The sequence below is a fragment of the Lissotriton vulgaris genome, chromosome 2_1 (assembly GCF_964263255.1).
Source record: "Lissotriton vulgaris chromosome 2_1, aLisVul1.2, whole genome shotgun sequence".
Taxonomy (NCBI): Eukaryota; Metazoa; Chordata; class Amphibia; order Caudata; family Salamandridae; genus Lissotriton; species Lissotriton vulgaris.
Genome location: NC_141687.1, coordinates 1,956,510,704 through 1,956,530,437, shown reverse-complemented (window position 1 = coordinate 1,956,530,437; position 19,734 = coordinate 1,956,510,704). Strand labels below are relative to the sequence as shown.

Below are 19,734 nucleotides of genomic sequence, written 5' to 3'. Positions count from 1 at the left end.
CAGACAAGCTTAATTAAGGGCAATGTGTACAGTACCAAACAGTAATAAAGTCAAAATGGCAAATGGAAACAAAATATACCAAACCAAATTTGAAAAATAGTCTAATATATAATAAACAAAATGACACCAAAATTAGAAAAATGTCATTGGGAGAACTGGAGATATGAGTTTTCAAATATTACGGCAAAACAGTGTCAAAAAGCACATAAGTTCCAATAATAGTAAGATAGTCTATGGTTGCGTACAATTTCAGGCTGAGGGTGATGGAGCAAGAGTCGGATACATCAACCAGGTTCATATCAGTCAAAGATTTTAACCTACGACTTAGCCTTTTAAGTTTCAATTAACCACACTTCTAGCGCACCCAGGAACACGAGGGAGGCATTTTGAGACTCACAGTATGCCAGGCATTATTGCCAGGCCACCATATTCTAGAGACTTTTAGGCAAGGTAAATGTGCCAATTGAGAATAATCCAATTAATATGTTTTTAAAGAATGTGCATACTAAATAGCGAAGTCACAATATTGAGGCCACTAAATATAAGTATGTCTAGTTTTTCTATACCAAACTTCACATTTATGTACCTACATGGATTTATATATCTTTAAGTTACTCAGATGTGGAGTTACGACTAGGAATTTTCACCTTCCTATATGCACATTACCGAACTTTTGGCCGTCAATATTCTGTCCGCAATATTCTAGTACCATGATACTCTTTATGTCGATATACAGAAGTGCAATTATTTAAAAGAGGGGAGCACACACATGTTTAATTCCTGGTTAGCAGGAGCACACAGTTTTAAAGCAGGTAAAAATATAAGGTCCATCAAAAGGACCACGCAGAAAAGGTGCATTTCAAATAGGATTTCTGGGAGTATCTTTTTATTGTAATTGTGTTAGATATTGATTCATGTGTTATGAATTCACATTGTCCTTTGCCATTTTCCATTTCGTCTGATTTTAGCAATATTTCTGGATATCTATGTGTCTGAACTTTGAACTGATATTAGGAGTGTCCATCCATTTTTAAAGTCTTTCAGTTCTCTGCATTCTTCTACACTGAGGAACACCTTGCAAAGGTACTCCACATCGAAGTACTTGAAGTAGTGGAAAAAATATAGTTTCAGTAATCTCCAGTTTTTATTAGGGCTTAACACAGAGTAATGACCTTCCAACAATAATCTTGCATTCAGTTAAGTGAAAAATAACCTCCTTAAATATTATAATCAACACAAATAGAGGAACTTTATTTTTTGTTTTTAGTTGTTAAAAAACCTTACAGCAATATTTAAAAACTGTTTTACAAGAGAAAACATCATAATACATACACAATGTTCAAAAACAATTCAGACCCATCTTAAAAAAATATTACTTTCATTCTAACTTATAAATTATCTAAATTCATCACTTGGTACAGTGTATCATTGAATTTAACTTTAAGTTACATTTATGTTCTTAATTAGTGTCTGACAAAACATACGATTCCAAAAGACCCATTGCCCAAATTTCTGAAAAAAGTTATTTAAAATTACCCATGTCATCAACCGTGTCAAGAACGACAGACTGGTTTCCCAGGTAAGTGGCATGGATGGTACAAATTTCAATACTGGCGGTTTCCCATCCACAAATCCATGCGTAATCAGGTACGCTGAAGACTGCCACCCCTACAGAGAGTCCAACAAAGACGCAACTTCCACCTGCTGCAACACAGCTCACTTTGCCCGACAGCTATTGAATAAAACAGAGTGTAAAGATTAAACAGTGGCATTTAAATCTACACTCAATTGCAAATGTATGTGGTTAGTTTGGTGTCTTACTTACAAGGCCAATATAGCTTGTGTTTACTGTTCGCTACACAGGGTAATTGTTTCTGGGCGCGCTTGCATCATAGTGCTAGGTACTAACACAGTTCAGTTCATGTTACACAGTGGCAAAAGTTATATTAAACTACATGTAAGAAGGTACAAAGGTTACATAGGTCAGCACGTGTGGAGTTATGAGTCGGTGATTACAAGGACCCACCCAGAAGAAATTTGTTGGAATAAGGTACATTATACACGCATCGCGTATGAAGCCATGAAAATTATACACAATACAATATATATGAGATGCATATATAACAGCAAACATGAGCAAACAGAAATTAATCATATGTTTAGAACTGGCACCTCTGTGTTGGCATCTGGTCAATTGGTTATGCGCAAGTAGTCAGTCTTAAAACAAATATCAGCTTCTCTAGTGTCAGTGATAACCTGGTTAAACTTATGATGAACAAAAACATAGAGGGACTTTTACAAGTGAGCAAACACCATTTTATGTTGCGTGGTTCTAAACGACTCACGCCGAAATTGCTCCAAAATATTAGTGGAAAATATCCGTTGTCCACCATGTCATGGATATGTAACTAGCTTCCTAGACAAGCAGGCACAGATGGTATCCAATTCCATAATGAGAATACATTAAAAACTATTTGCTGCTCTACCATGCTCTACAGGGCACAAGTCCTAAAACAAGAAGTGGGGGGGACTCTCCAAGTTAGGTAGTATCACAGGAAGTGACATAACGGCATGTTGCATTGCAGGAAAGGAAATCGCAGGAAGTGACATCACAGGAAGTGACATCATGGCGCATGACAGGTTCCTTTACCCAAAGATTGACAAACTAACTCTGCTGCCAGCCTACCCAGCCAGGCATAATATTCCATGTGCAGCACATTTCCATGTTGATGTGATTGCTTTAGTTGCCTGGTGGTTAGCACATTTGATGGAAAGATCTGTTTTTGTCTAGTCCTAGTTTTGACTTAAAGCAGCATACAGTGTAAATGCCCCTCCTGCAAAGCACATCATGTAACATGCAGTTGGCAAATGTTATTTTATGGTGATAGGTAAGTAGGTTACTGCTTTGAACACAGAGACCCTTTTGCTACATGCAGTTGCATTGTAATCCTTCTAGCATAGCACAGTGAGCTATGAAGGATGATATGTGATTCCTACACCCACTAACCCTCACTGTCTTATGTAACACATCATGTACAATGATTTACAAACTTGCGTAATTTATTGACAATTTAATATGTATGTTTGCTGTAAAGTGATCTGGCACCCTACATTGGGATGAATTGCGCTGTAAAACATAAAGACAAATATACTGGTATTTAAATTCTTATTTTACACCGGGACAGAGTAACGCATCTGACATTCTTACAGTACATTAATATCTATTATATATGGGGGTCCGAACAAAGTCAAAATTGTGCATCTTATGCGCCTTTGAAGTGTTAACAGGCTGATGCTTTTGTTTCCATTCCTCTGTATTTACAACTAGGCTATAGGCAGCCCCCAGCCTGAGTACTTAGACAAAGAAGGCCAAATGAGCCCTTAAATTCGGCCTTTGTTATGGCCCAGCTGGAGTTTTAAAAGACAAAATCCCCCTCTCCTTCTGATCATTGCTGCTCAGAAGGAAAGCAGATAACGAGCAGGCGCTGCTGAATGAATCGGGACGAGTTCAACATATTTTAGAGTGGGGCTCAACTTCTGGCGTGGACGGCGTCCAACCTGTGAAAAGAGTGGGTGGACGCCGTCCACCCGCATGTACCCCCAACTCGAGCCCTGATGTTCCATCGATAAGCATGAGCAAGGGGCACTTAACACAATGATGAAATATGAACACTAATCTCTTACTGAAACAATGCTCCTCAAGGAATCTAGCCGTAAGAGGCACACTTCCTGCAAACGTTAGGAAACTGGGTAAGAAGTCATGTTGGTAAATCAGGGCATATGCTGCATTCTTAAAATTAGAACTATTGCCGGCGGCGATTCACATATTTATATCAAAGGAGTTTCCTTTAGATGATTTAAATAGCATACTTTTAACCACAGTCTCGCCGTCAGAATTGAAAGTCTCTTCTACGCCCTTTCCAGTTGTATTTCCAGATTATGCAAATGTCAGCCTCATTTCTAGCTTCAGTGGTCTTTCAATCTTTTGTAATTGTCATACTCTGGTGTTAGAAGCAAGTCCTTAACTTATCTCTATTGATGTTCTCTAGTTAATATGTTCAATCACACTCCTTCTTCCCTTCGTTCCAGTTAACACCAATCACCTCACTCAGTCTGACTCACCTCCTAATGTCAATAATAGTTTTTTTATGATGTTGCACATTCCCCTGGTCAACAGAAAGTTTATCTTCCTCCTACTGTGGGCATATGTCTCTGAGCTCTCGATGAAAAATCTTTTAATTACTTACTGGCAGTTGTACTTGCGCCATGAGTAGAGGTTCCTAAAAATATCCAACTTTGACCTCCTTTACAGCATGATGCCCTCTACTGGATCCATAATGGCATCCTACATTGACAGGACAGTGCATATACCAAGCCAATGCCTTAAGACCACAGATGAAAGACCTCTGGGTGAGATGACAGGAATGAAAATACAGAGCTGAGGAAAGGCGAACTAGAGTGATGAAGATCCCTGGTAAATTATCAAGTCATTACTTCCTCACCCTCTGCCTTATCCTGTTCCTTAGCCTAGGAGGAAAGACTCTACTGGTATATCTTTGGTACGATCCAAAAACCTGTAAAAAAGATATACACGCAAACAGTAGTAATGCATCACCAACCCGTTCAGAGCATCACTTTTTTAATTTTATTTTTATTTGAGGAGGTTTATATAGTGCTGGGCAGACCCGAGGGTATCGGAGCGCTTTACAACAGTTATAGTGCAAGAATCACATAATAAGGCATATGTATACATGTTAGTTCGGAAGTCCCAGCGTGCAGTGCAACATTAAGGCATGGAAGTCCTGAGAAACTTCAATGAGTGTACGTTGTCTTGGGCTGAACCACTTTCAGGGAGTGGGGAATGAGGAGGGGAGCGGGAGCTTGGAGGAGGTAGGTCTTAGTGACAAAGTGTCGGGGAGCTGCTGAGTGCTGGTTTATGCGCTTCAGCGATGGCTATCGGTTCAGGAACACCAAAAGGGGGCCAAGGACCTCTTGGGCCACCTGGACTCACTAGTGCACAGCATTTGGGGATAAATACTACTCTCTAATCTGATTTAATTTCAATTACTCAAATTCATCATTGGTTTTTAAAATCCATATATTTCATTTAATCATCATAAAAAATAATATTTCCATTGGTTTAACAATCATGTCAAGTCATTACATTATAATTATACATGCATTACAAAAAAGGGAAAACAAAATCCAGTTGTGTCACAGCCCAATGAATTTCGGGATGACCTGTCCCTTCATTAGGGTCCAATGACCTGTAAAAAAATATATATAATAGCAATTTTTTGCATTTTGTGGTATCAATGTTCAAGCATATTAAACAATCAAATATCTTAATTTTACAAAGCACTTTCATTTATCATTTGACTTTTTTTTAAAGTGTGAAACTGTAAGTATCACTTTAACCCCTTCACTGCTAGGCATTTTCCCCTCCTGTGCTAAGGCTTTTTTTGGCTATTTGGGGTAGTGCGCACTTAGGCCCCTGTAACTTTTTGACCACATAAGGTATCCACACCAATGTTGCGTCCTTTTCTTCCAACTTCATGGGGATTCTAAAGGTACCCAGGGTTTGTGGATTCCCTTGGCGGGGCCTCAGAAATTAGCCAAAATACAGCAAAATGTTGGGTTTTTCGGAAAAATGGGAAAAACGGGCTACAAATGAAAGCGTCTAGGTTTTTCCCTGCAAATGTTATCAAAAAAGGGTCTGTGGGGCTGAAGTCACCATTTCCCAGCATTTAGGGAATGACAGACTTTTGTCAGAAAACCAATATTATTTACACAGTTTTGGCATTTTTCTGGGACATAGCCTATTTTTGCTATTTTTTGTGCTTTCAACCTCCTTCCAGTTAATGGTAAAAATGAGTATGAAAGCAATAATGGATACTGGCAAGCTATACATTTTAGTAAAGTAGACAAGATTATGACTTCAGCAAGGGGTCATTTGTGTAGATTCATCAAGGTTCATAGAAACTAACAGTTAAATATTGTAAATATTGAAAATTAGTTGAGAAAAACCGTCTTTTGTGTCAACGTTTTCACCTGTAACTTCTTGTAATTATGACAGCTCTTTGAAAGCAATATACCGTCGGACCTTCCTGGTTGTGGGGATATATATGAGTTGTAGGTTCACCAAGAACCGGTCAAACCAGACGAACCCAGAGTCAAAAACTGAGCAGCAATTTCCAATGGCTTTTTATTATGTACAGGAATATAGCAATTATTGTGGGAAAATGTATACATGGAAAAATCGGTATGAAAGACACCTATGTATTTCTGAAATGGAAACAAATTATAGAGTTTAGAAACAGTACATATTTGCACATTTTCGAAATTGGGAATACTCATACTAGCATGAGAATTATAGGTAATTTTTCAAAATGACTTCTCTTTTACATAATGTCTTTCATTTGGAAGGCAGAAATGCATCATAAATCAATAGGTAATAACAGTGGCTTTACAAATATGAATTATCCAGAGTCTCCCGATAAAAATGGTACCTCACTTGTGTGTGTAGGCATAGTGCCCATGACAGGAAATGGCTCAAAACCCAACGTGAACACACCACATTTTCACAATGAAAATTTCCCCTTTTTTTGTGAAGTGTCTAGCTATAGTTTTTGAACCCTAGTTCTGCCGGCATCAAGGGAAACCTAGAAAACCTATACATTTTTGAAAACTAGACACCCAGGGAAATCCAGGATGGGTTGCCTTGACTGCCTCCCACCAGGTTTTGTTACTCAGAATCCCTTGCAAACCTAAAATATTGTAAAAAAAAAAAACTCATTTTCCCCACATTTCTGTGGTGGAAAGTTCTGGAATCTTCGTGGATCCACAAATTTCCACCCACCAAAGTCTTACAAGAAAAATGGTAGCTCACTTGTGTGGGTCGGCCTAGTGCCCGCAACAGGAAACGGCGCAACATTAACCGTGGTCACACCTCAATTTCGCAGTGAAAAATGACCCTTTTTTGGCAAAGTGCCTAGCTTTAGTTTTTGAACCCTAGCTCTGCGGGACTTAGGGAAACCTAGCAAACTCATACATTTTAGAAAACTAGACACCCAGGGGGATCCAGGATGGGGTGATTTGACTGCCTCCCACCAGGTTCTGTTACCCAGAATGCCTTGCAAACCTAAAATATTATCCAAAAAAACACATTTACCCCACATTTCTGAGGTGGAAAGTTCTGGAATCTGCGTGGATCCACAAATTTCCACACACCCCGCGTTCCCCAAAGTCTTCCAAGAAAAATGGCACCTCAATTGTGTGGGTCAGCCTAGTGCCCGCGACAGGAAACGGCACAAAACGCAACGTGGTCTCACCTCGATTTCACAGTGAAAAATTACCCTTAGTTGGCAAAGTGCCTAGCTGTAGTTTTTGAACCCTAGTTCTGCCGGCATCAAGGGAAACCTAGAAAACCTATACATTTTTGAAAACTAGACACCCAGGGAAATCCAGGATGGGGTGACTTGACTGCCTCCCACCAGGTTCTGTTACTCAGAATCCCTTGCAAACCTAAAATATTGTAAAAAAAAAACCTCATTTTCCCCACATTTCTGTGGTGAAAGTTCTGGAATCTTCGTGGATCGACAAATTTCCACCCACCAAAGTCTTACAAGAAAAATGGTACCTCACTTGTGTGGGTCGGCCTAGTGCCCGCAACAGGAAACGGTGCAAAATACAACATGGTCTCACCTCAATTTCGAAGTGAAAAATTACCCTTTTTTGGCAAAGTGCCTAGCTGTAGTTTTTTAACCCTAGCTCGGCCGGCACCCTGGGAAACCTAGCAAACCTACACATTTTAGAAAACTAGACTCCCAGGGGAATCCCGGATGGGGTGACGTGACTGCCTCTCACCAGGTTCTATTACCCAGAATCCCTTGCAAACCTAAATTAATTTTTCTTTTTTAAAAACACATTTTCCCCATATTACTGTGGTGGAAAGTTCTGGAATCTGCGTGGATCTACAAATTTCCACCCACCCCACGTTCCTCAAAGTCTTCCAAGAAAAATGGAACCTCACTTGTGTGGGTCGGCCTGGTGCCTGCAACAGGAAAGGGTGAAAAAAGCAACATGGTCATACTTCAATTTCGCAGTGAAAAATGACCCTATTTTTGCAAAGTGCCTAGCTGTAGTTTTTGAACCCTAGCTCTGCTGGCACCTAGGGAAACTTTGCAAACCTATACATTTATGAAAACTAGACACCTAGGGGAATCCAGTATGGGGTGACTTGACTGCCTCCCACCAGGTTCTGTTACCCAGAATCACTTGCAAACCTAAAAAATTGCCCAAAAAACAAATTTTCCCCACATTTCTGTGGTGTAAACTTCTGGAATCTGGGTGGATCCACAAATTTCCACTCACCCCGCTTTACTCAAAGTCTTCACAAAACAATGGTACCTCACTTGAGTGGGTCGGACTAGTGCCTGCGACAGGAAACGGTGCAAAACGCAACGTGGTCATACCTCAATTTCGCAGTGAAAAATTACCCTTTTTTGGCAAAGTGCCTAGCAGTAGTTTGTGAACCCTAGCTCTGCTGGCACCTCGGGAAACCTACCAAGCCCAAACATTTCTGAAAAGTAGACATCAGGGCGCTTCCAGGGAAATATGGCTTGCATGGATCCCCCAACCTTTCCTTACCCAGAATTCTGTGCAAACCTCAATTTTAGCTGAAAAATTCACTTTTTTCAGACATTTTTGTGTGGGAAAGTGTGGCATCACTGTGCTCACACAAAGTTCCTACCACCCAGCATTCCCCCAGGTCTCCCGATTACAATGGTGCCTCACTTGTGTGGGAGGCCCAAGTACCCGCGACTGCCCCATCTGCCCAGAATGTAATTTTTGTGGGGGAGGGGGCATGGGCATGTCTGTTTTGGGCAGCCCCCACCCTAATTCACATTTGCCTAAAAAAATCCCTGGCAACTAGTGGGCTTTTTGCCCCCCCCCCCCCGGGGTGCAGATTGGGGCCTAATGCCTCCATCTGCCACACATGGGGAGCAGAAAGCCTACTAGATGCAGGGATTTTTTAAAGCAAATTTTAATTAGGGTGGGAGTTGCCAAAATCAGGCATGCCGATGCCCCCACCCTAATAAAAATTTGCACAAAACAATCCCTGGCGTCTAGGGGGGCAGGAAGGCTGTAATTTACGGGGCGGAGGGGGTGGGGCATGCCCATTTTGGGCAGCCTCCACCCTAATTCAGATTTGCAACAAAATAACCCTGGCGCCTAGTGTGCTTTTTACCACCCCGGGGGGGCAGATTTGGGGCTACTGCCCCCATCTGCTCCCCAGGGGAGGGCAGAAAGGCTGTAATGGTGGCGGGGTGGGGGAATTGGCGTGCCCGTTTCGGGCGGCGCCCACCCTAAAAAAAATAATGCAAAAAAAGATCCCTGGGGTTAAGTGGTCTTTCTACCCTTTCTACTGCCCCACCTGCCCCCCAGGGGGGCAGAAACACTGTCATTTTGTGGCCGGGGGTGGGGCATCAGCATGCCCATTTTGGTCAGCCCCCACCCTTAATAAATATCCCATAAAATCTCCCTGGTGTTTAGTGGGCTTTCTGCCGCCCCGGGTGGAGCAGATTGGGGGCTACTGCCCCTATCTGCCCCACAGGTGGGTAGAAAGGCTGTAATGGTGGCAGGGGTGGGGGCATTGGCGGCCCGTTTGGGGCAGCCCCCACCCTAAAAAAATGGTGAATAAACAAAATCCATGGCGTTTACTGGGCTTTCTGCCCCCCACCCCAGGGGGGCAGATTGGGGGCTACTGTCCCATCTGCCCCCAGGGGGGGGGCAGAAAGACTGTAATGTTGTGGCCACAGGGTGGGGGCATTGGCATGCCTGTTCTAGGCAGCCCCCATGCCTAATAAATAGCCTGTAAAAAATCCCTGGTGTCTAGTGGGCTTTCAAACCCCCGGGGGCAGATTGGGGGCTACTGCCCCCATCTACCCCCCAGGGGAGGTAGAAAGACTAATTATGCCAATATTTACATGGGGGGAGCAAAGGCTCTTGCCCAAGGTGCCTAGTGGGTGGATCCCTGCTTGGAGATAACCCTTCTGGGACGAACCCCAAGCAGGGATCCACCAGAGATTCTCCCCTTTCCAATGATACCTCTCCTGAGTTTCTACGTGCTCAGGGGGCTGAGATAGCCCCCTGAGCACGTAGAAACTGAAACTGAAATGTGCCTCTTGGCTCCTTTCAGTTTCGGTTTCACTGAAATGACGTCAGCGCGGCGTGCACGCTGATCGTCATTTCAGGGAAACCTGGGAGTGGCCTCCGGAGCTGGGGAAGCTCTTCCTCAGCTCCCGAGGCTTTGGGGGAGAAAAGGGGATCCCTCTGGTGCTTGCACCAGGGGGAGCACCTGAGCACTGTGTGCCATGACGAGCTCAGCTCGTCATGAGCACACAAGGGGTTAAGAACGATTGGTGAAAACTCTTTCAATGTACTTTATATACACCATTAGCTGAGCAGCTGTGGACTCTGCGTTAGCTATTATCACCTATCCTCTAAAGAGCAACTCATGGTTGTTATATTAGAATGCGTTCATGATGCAGACCTTTATCGTTTAGCTCATAACCTTAGTATTACTCAAGCACAGAAGGAACCAACCAATCTTCTTAATCTTCATGATCATCATTACCTTTGGCCCTCACCTAAATCATTCTATATGTGACGTTATAAAGATAATGTGCATGACTGCCCATATCTTCTTACTGTTTGAAGTTTCGTGCCTTCACGAATTCTAAAAGACCGATGACAACTTCTTGCTGTGAATTGTATAAACAACGAAGTGCAATTACTCTAGTTGTCTCCGTAATTGTGAACGCGTTCAGCTCTAACTACACATTTTGCTTACCGTCAACAACAGATCCTCTGTTTCATTAGACTCCTGTTTATTAACTACATACTCTGCTAAGGCTGCAAAGAGTATAAAGAATCACAATGACCGATCATATATACACCGGAGCTGTCTATTCTTCAAACGCCCGATTTTCATAACGCTTCTTACCACAATAGTGTCTTCAACTGAAGCGCCAGTTTCCCGATTAATTATCCAATTCCTCCCAGTCGCAATGTCGACTCGTTCGATCTCTCATAGCACTCTACTTCCATGTATACTAAATCGCATACACTGGCGAGATTTTGTAAATGTCAGCGCGACGATCGCAGGCGACATATTAGAATGGATACTCATTGTACACAATGGTATCAGGTATAATGAAGCAATGAAAATCTGTATTTTCACAAATATTAAAGGGTAAATTGTGTTTGTACAAAGATATCTCTGCTCAATTTATAAAACCAAAAATGCTGAAGATCTAATCGATTAGCCCTAATGTTTAGCAAAAATCAATAGTGCATATCAGTGCAACTCGATTCTAAGTGAGTTCCACTACAGACCAACTTTCTAATAGATGTTCCTAAAATAAAGTGATGTTCCTCATGAGAGCGTACTAAAGTTCTTATTGGATGATTAATGCATCAAGATATTTTTAATTCTAGAGGTTCATTATGAGGCTTAAAAGTAAACACATCATTTCTGTTATACATGGTCTATATCTTTGTTTCACATGAACCATAGTATTCCCAATAATAGAAGTTATTTCGAGATCTTCCAGCGTAATCATCTTTGTAGTTATACATCATATGTTCTTGTTTGTAATTTCACATTGGTCATTACATATTTTGACAACTTTCAACTGCAAGGGGTTTATTATGCTCTCTACAAATTATAGACAAATTCATAGGCTATAAATTGTTTAAACATGGCATTACTCTTGGTTAAAAAAAATTCCTCACCTATAAGCTGTCATATCTATTATGAAACTCTATGCTGTCTAGTACAGATATTGTAGTTTATCAATTAAGCAATGGTGTAAGTCAGTGTATTTTGTGGTGTTTATAAGAAACATGACATTTCGAATTTGTCGTACAGTCCGAAAGGCATGAGGGTGTTAACTCTTTTAATCCAGTAAACTTATCTTTGTAATAGTAATTTGGAGTTGTCAATCCCTTCTCGTGGAGGTGTCTGTTCTATTATTTGAAATTTGACCTGTGCTATAGTATGTCGGGCTTCTTCCCAATGTGTAGCTTGAGGTAGTGTTCTTATTTATGATTCGGCTTTTGTGTTCTGTTAAGCGAGTCTTCATCTTTCTATCAGTTTTACCGATATATATTAACCCACAGGGACATCCGGTGAGGATTGCATTTGCATAGTCGAGTCTAAATATCACCAGTGATTGAGTGACTTGTTTGCGGTCCTCTGTCGGGATGAAGGGTTTTATTTTGTTGAGTGGCTTCCGATTGAGGAAGTCACTCTTAGCGGAGTTCTTGATGTGTTTGGCCATGTCGGTCTAGGGTGATTCCAAATGATTTTACAGAGTTGGCTGGTATGAGATTACTTTTAGCCATTCCACGATTTGAGGTGGTTTATTGATAGCCAATCTTGGACTTTTGTAAGAGTGTCATTGAGTCTCTCAATGTCTTCAATGGAGGAGGTTTCCAGATACATCTGGGTATCGTCTGCATATAGGTGAAAGGGGATGTTGGCTTTTTTGAATAGGGAGGTGAGGGGTTCCATATATAAAGTTGAGCGGAGAGCATTGAGCTTTGGGGGACGCCTCTGCTGACCACAAACATAAAAACCAGGCCAGAGAAGCTTATAAGACTGGGAGAGAACCCTATTAGATAGTGTCTTGCCTCTCTCAGAGGACTGCTACTTTTGCGGAAAGGGCTATGATTGTTTCAAATTGTTAGAGGATCAAAGAAGAACGCCCTCTACCCCAGAACAGACCCCACCTTGGAAAGGTACCTTCAACAGGGAGGATAATTGAGCCCCAACAATGTACTAGGTCCATAAAAAGAAAGTTGCTGGGTTGCAATCACCTGACCACTGTAACTACCTTGAGCTCATCGAAGTTAAATTGTGATATGAATAGCTCTGTCGCCCGTTGCCAGTGCTGCTCTTGCTCTGTGCTGTGAGCCGAGGGGGCAGGAGACAAGGACCACGACATCCAGCCTCCTTTGCGGCCAGTTCGCCGCGGACGTCATCTGTGGCGCCAGGAGGCGTGATAAAATTCTTTGTGGACTCCCGCAGTGCAGGACGCCTGTTGCCAGTGTTGCTCTTGCTCTGTGCCGGAAGCCGAGGGGGCAGGAGACAAGGACCACGACATCCAGCATCATTTGGGTCCAGTTCACGGTGGATGTCGTGTGTAGCGTAAGGAGGCGCAATAAAATCCTTCAAGGGCTCCCGCAGCACTGGACATGCACAGGCGTGCCTGGGCTGCGCCAAAGCAAAGCCCATATAAGGATGCGCTGGGCCGGGCCAACTTCCTAAGGACTGCAGTAGATTCCTTCGGTTGCCACAATGGACTACGACCCAAGATACAGAGTTTTCTATTTTTTACAGATGCTATGAGAGCAGTGGCTGGTCTTGTCTGCCTGGTTTAAAGAACATCTGCCCACTATGTATACCTTATTTTTGTGTTTAGTATACATTAATTGTTTGGGTTAGGCCCTTAAAATGGGTAAGAGAAAGGGTGCTTTAAGTGTCTCCAGTATGATACCTCCCCTCCTGCACCCGATCAACTATTGATAATTACCTAACCCAAGCCATGGACAAGGTCTCAAATGAGATACGGTTGGTAAAGCGTCGCCTTTCCCTTACAACTGAAGAGATCACTCCTCCACTCATTGACCAAAGATGTTGTGATCTGCTACCATCACAGAATGTACCAGTACCAGTGGAAAAATGCCCAATTGGGGCACTAAGGAGCGAAGTTTGCTCTGTAACACAGATCCAAAATGTGGGTGATGATCCAGTCTGCAGGGGGCGTTGTAACAGGAGGGGGCCAGTGTCTGGTGCAACCAGCATAGACGGCAGAGACCAGTTTTGTGATTCCAAAGGGGAGAGTGGTCCAAGAGCTCAGCGGAGGAGGAAAACTGTTAAATCCACTAAGCATAGAAATTCTGCCACAATTAGCAAAATCTCTTCACGTAATAAGGCTGTAGATAGAGATTTGTTAGCGGATTGGTTGAGGTTAATGAGAATACCTGGTGTGGCCTGAGCAAGTGCCTAGGTGACCTCTTGGATTCCAAGTTACGTCGCATTCTTGAACGTTTAGCAAAAATTGAATCCAATTTGACAAAGACTCAGGATCCCAGGACTTCCACTTGTACCCAGTATCTGGTTTCGGATTTCACCTCTACTATCCCGGCTCAGAGCGAGGTTATTTTACATCCACACGACCATTTACCAGTAACCCAACCAGTCACCAATGGGCAGCCCGTGCCCCAAACCAGGCCACTTCACCTATGACAGACCTTCCTCCTGCATCTGCCCCGTACGTCGTTGTACTGACAAACATGCGCCCAGGCTTACAGGGAGCAATATGGAACATTTTTTTTTTTTTTTTAAACAACAATGGAGGAGTACCCCCTATAGGCGAAAAGTACACAGAAGAAATTTCTTCTGTATCTGGAGCTTAAGGCTCTGGTTGGCAAAAATTGCCCCAACCCTTTACAGGACAGTTGTAGTCCTTAGAGAAGACCCCTCACTCACCAACCTGGTTGGTGACATGCTTCATCATTGGGGTCCCACCCCATAGGCCGAATGCCCATAGGGTGTGCTGCGACACCTGGTTACAGTGGAGCGCGTTTCTTTGTTTTTTTATATGTGCAAAAGATAATTGTGATACGTGTGTTAAAAAGGGGCCAAGACTACTCACACCAAGACTTTATTCTTGAGTGCTTGATCCCTATTAAAAATATATGTGGCACCAGTGCCTATTTAGGAAGGCTTTGGTGTCTCGAGAAGTGTGATAATTCTAAAAATAGCGAAGTGTGCTATGTGAATTAGTTAAAAGTAGGTCTACATGTTTCAACCATCTGTTAAAAATTTTTGGTTTTCGTCAGGACCGTGTGTCTTGAACGGGGTGGTCCGCACACGCTAAGGCGCGTCCAACCCTCGTTCAAATACAGACCACAAATTATGATCTGGTGTAAAAATGTGTTTCTTCCTGGGTCAGGAGAAAAACCTGTAAAAGAAAAACAAAAGGGTTGGGTTTACGTACTGGGGAGGACAATACAAGGGTACACACTTAACAAATAATGTGCTAGGTGGGTTCACCAGAACTCAGGTGGTAGTAAAACACCTAATATATCAGGTCGTACCCGTGGTCGGTCTATGGTACAAGACAGTCAGGTCAAGTTAAGTCAGTAAATTTATATAGCGCGCTACATACCCAGTCCAGCATCTAGTTCGTATACTAGTTGTTGGGACACGTGAAAAGGGAGGGGAAGGTGTGGGAGAGCAATCGCCACTACTAGTGCGGCGTCACAACACGCCCAGGCACTACTGGAAGTGAACGGCAACTATAGACTTGTGCCGCAGAAAAGCTGGTCGTTATTTGTTGAAAACATAATACACAGAGTTGTTGTATTGCTTACACTTGAAGCGGTAATTAGCACTTCATGGGCATCGAGTTGTCCAAGACGGCAAGTATCCGTCACCTGTAAATTGCGAAAAATGAAAGGCGCGCATCCAATTAAAATGTCGCCTCTCTTAGATGCATTTAGGTCAGAGACGTATAGTATGCGTCTTACGTCTAATCACAGGGCACTTACTTGCGGCTTCTGCTCGTCTGGCGTACAAACCTACTTGGTTCTTACTCGTGAATGCCCCGTGGAGTGTTCCGATGTGGTAGCAACGCCGAGAAGTAAACTCTTCGCTACTTCTTGACTAGGCGTGGCTCCAATCAGAGGCTCCCGGCGGACCAATCAGGGCGAAGCTCAGGGGCGGAACCCGCTGACGCTACGTCTGACGCTACGGTCACGTGGGTTTTTGTGTTTGCGGTTGTCAGGACAACTGCTGGGCGGACGAAGCTCACGGAGGAGCAGCGTCACAGAGGAAAAAGCAGAACTCAGGAAAATAACCCGGTCTGATTATTCCTAAAGTTAAACATTTGGGAAAAATTTTGTATAGGAAGCTGAAAGGAGCGATTTTTTGCTACAGTTTGCAAAATGGGCAAATCAAATGGTGGGCATAAATTAAGTGTCTCGATGTTATGACTCTTGAAAAGTTTAAGCTGGAATATTGCTGGTGTAGCTTCAAAGATTTTACTGTAGGAATGGCGATCCTTCATTATGACTTATGATGTAGTTTTTATGCAAGAAACTTGGGAGAGCAGGACATAGTATTTGATGGGTTTACAGGTTTTAGCTTGACTGCTACTCCCTCTACAGCGGAAAGAGCTAAAGGGGGATTGTCGGCCTGGTTCAAAGTGGAAATTGCTGGTCTGATTGTACAGTTATTCCAGGAACAGGGAAGCGTTTGGTAAATTTTTATAATAACAACTTTACACCCAAAGGTGACTTTCAGGGCCTATTTGTGCTAATTGACATGCTTGTGGAGAGAGAGAGGCTTGTGTGGATTGCCCCCTTAAGCTGCTGGTGGTGGGGGATTTTAATGCCTAATTAGGGCATCCTTCAGCCTTTTCCCCAAATACCTTTGATCCAATTTCCCATGAGTAGGATCATAACGTGTTGGATGCTAGGGTGTGGGTCTTATTCTTATTTGCTAGAACGGGGTATGATTAATAAGGTTCCCAAATTTACTGACCAACATATTCCTACCTTTATAGGACGAGGGGCACGAAGCACTATTGACTATATATTTGTCACCTGGAGCATAGTTCCCCTTATTAAGGACTGTGTGGTCCCTACAGCAATCATAACCCTATCTCTGCAAAGATAGTGCTACCATATATGGGACAAAAGCCCAAGCCTCCACCTACCCAGGTATTATCTACTAAGGATGCAGGCTTAGGGTGGTATGGCGTACAGCGAACATGAACAGCATAATGTTCCAGGTGATACCTATTAGCTCTGCCCTGGTGCATAGCTGCAATGTCATCCCACGTGTTCCAGCCTGTATCTTCTCCAGTTTTTTAACTTTATTAGATAAGATCAAAATTCTACTCTCAAGACCCAACACTCAGTCACATCAACAGACTCATTTATGGTTTGACAATGCTTGCAGGGAAGCTAATGATACCTTACGTAGAGCTTTAAAGCAAAATCCTAGAGACCAGACTGTGATTAACGAAAGCAGGAAATTGTATAAGCTTCCTACTAAAAAAAGAAAGTTAGCTCTGAAGGAGGAGAAATGGGAATCAATAGTAAGTGCTTGTCGCTCTAAAGATCCCCAAGCCTTCTGGAAAGCAGTACAGTCAGTCTTATCTCCCACCCTACCAGCCGATAAAGTAACCGTCCATATATCAGCTGAGATGTGTGTGACACATTATGCCGGTCTCTATTTTACTGATCTTAGTGCTTTTAATGCTCCTGTACAGTTCAATTCGATTAGAAAACTTAATTCGATATGCATAAAACAACCATATAAGTATACATACATCGAAACTAAAAACAGATAACATCTGTTGTACAACATAGGTACAAAATTGATCACATACATTATTACTAAATGCATTACATATAGAAAGATCAAGTAAGACGGACCAGATGGCGCATGATCTGTGACATGGGACCAAAATTAATCACAATTAAGACACATATAATGTAATAAAAAAAGGCAACACAAATTCATAAAAGACTTCAGAGGGTCGTCACTATATTGATACAATAATACTTTTCCTTACATTAAAAGCGTTTACAATAAAAAGTGCCACGTTAAGACAAACCCTGGCGTCGTTGAGTTCGGACAGATATTTTATTGCAGCAAATTGTGAACCGCTACCATCAAAAGTGGTTTTGAGTAAAAATGTCTCAAACCTGAATAAAACCAGCACAACAGCATAAACTGCACAGTGCTCTGACTGCTCAGTCCATCACATGGGCAGGGGTTTGTGGCTGAAAGGCACATTTTCATGTTAGAAAAAGCCACTAAATGGTGGACAATTCCCAATCTAAATCTAACTTATACAAAACGATGCATAAGATTGGGAATATATATTAAATAATCTTGATAGCCTACGTTAGAGTTAAGTGTTAAATAAAATGTTATACTTGGTTTCCTGTGTTTGCAGACAAGCCGAGTATCCCTCCTGTTGTTCATAAAAATGTCTTTAATGAATAACTTCCTTATTAATGATACCTGGAGGGGATTAGTCCATACTGAGATCCTAAATCATTTGCTGTACTGTGAACCAATATAACTTAGCCAAGGGATGTTCATGGCATTATCCAGAGTAAAACAATTTAAAATGATTGATTTAGTAAAATTAGTTTCCTCCTTAGACCATATGGAGTGCCTGAGCAATATTGGGCGAGGTGCAACTATATCTGTGAAATACTGTAGCCCCACTTATTTGTGTATAATCTCTGAAAAAGCCGAGGGGGGTAAGCTGAGGAGGCGTTTGATGAAATCATTTTCCTCGGTCTGCAATGTACAGCTGTCATGATAACCCCAAATACTGGCCCCAAATGTTGCAATCAATAAAACCCTTGCCCTATATATTGTTGTCATCTCCTTAACAGACCTGGATCCCAACTTTGCAGAAAACCTAAAAATACCAAGGGTGCTTCTGGCCATTTTGCTCCTGACATTAGTAATTTTGCGAGTCCACGCCCCATTACCTTAAAAGTTAATGCCCAGGTAACAGAAAGTATCAACCTGGGTCAAGGACAATTTATCCATATATAATATTCTGTTTTTGTTTGTTCTGTGGCCTACAAGCCATAGTATAAGTTTTGCTTTTATTAATAATTAATTTTCTAGCAGTGATAAAATCTCTAAAGCCATCCATTAAGCTATGCAGTCCCACTGGAGTCCTGGCAAGCAGAACAGCGTCATCGGCATATTAAAGCACAGGTACGGGGTGCCCAGCCACATGGGGGGCATCGGAAGGCACTGCTTGTAAGGTCTCATCTACCCCATTAATAAATAAAGAAAACAACAGAGGCGCTAATACACAGCCTTGCCGAATGTCTTTCTTAACTGCAAAGGTGTCAGTGCATTCCCTCCTGGGGCCATACCGAACTTTACTTGTTAAATCCTCGTGTAGTCTGGCCAAGAAATAGACGATAGGCCTAGGTGCCCCCCATAACAAGCAAAGTGGACCAGAGAATGGTATGATCTACTAAATCAAAGGCCCTGCTCAAGTCAGCAAAGCAGAGGTATAATCTGCCGCCTTTGGCACAGGTATGTTTGCCTATGAGTAGATCAAGGTTCACACTTTGCTTTATGGTACCCCTGGCTTTCCTGATGCCAAACTGGGCAGGTGAAAGTATAGAGTATTCCCATGCCCATTCTTCCAGTCTTTTGAACAAGACTTTTCTTACCACTTTCACTGATGAGTCTAAGAGTGATATAGGTCTGTAATTTTTAGAGTCTGACTTGATGCCCTTCTTAAAAATAGGAACTATAATAAATGTGCCCTATGTCGGCGGAATTTTTGTCTCCGTAGCCGTATTAAAAACCTTTTTTAAAATTGGTGCCCATAACTCAGCATTATATTTAAAAACATCTGCGGGAACCCCGTCCGGTCCTGGGGCTTTACTGTATTTGCTTTCTTTCAGAGCCCCCAACCCTTCTTGTAACGTAATTTTTAGAGACGCAAGTGAATTTAACAATTGTTTCTCATTTTTAATGGTTACAGTTGGTGCCATGGCTGGGCTAAAAATACCAATAAAGTGGGCAACCCATGCGTCACAAGCGACATGTGACAGCAACTCCGAAAAGGAATCATCCTTTAAAAAAGGGGAATTAACTGTATC

The 19,734-nt window shown here is 42.4% G+C and overlaps 1 protein-coding gene across 2 annotated transcripts in view; it reads right to left on the bottom strand.

The window, feature by feature from the left end:
* WDR93 (WD repeat domain 93) overlaps window positions 1-19,734 on the bottom strand; it is a 693,419-nt gene that overhangs the window by 597,013 nt on the left and 76,672 nt on the right. For both annotated transcript variants that reach the window (XM_086958144.1, XM_086958145.1), the window contains exon 3: window positions 1,537-1,732. In XM_086958144.1, coding sequence (XP_086814270.1) covers window positions 1,537-1,732 — 196 coding nt within the window. The remainder of the gene's footprint in view (window positions 1-1,536; window positions 1,733-19,734) is intronic.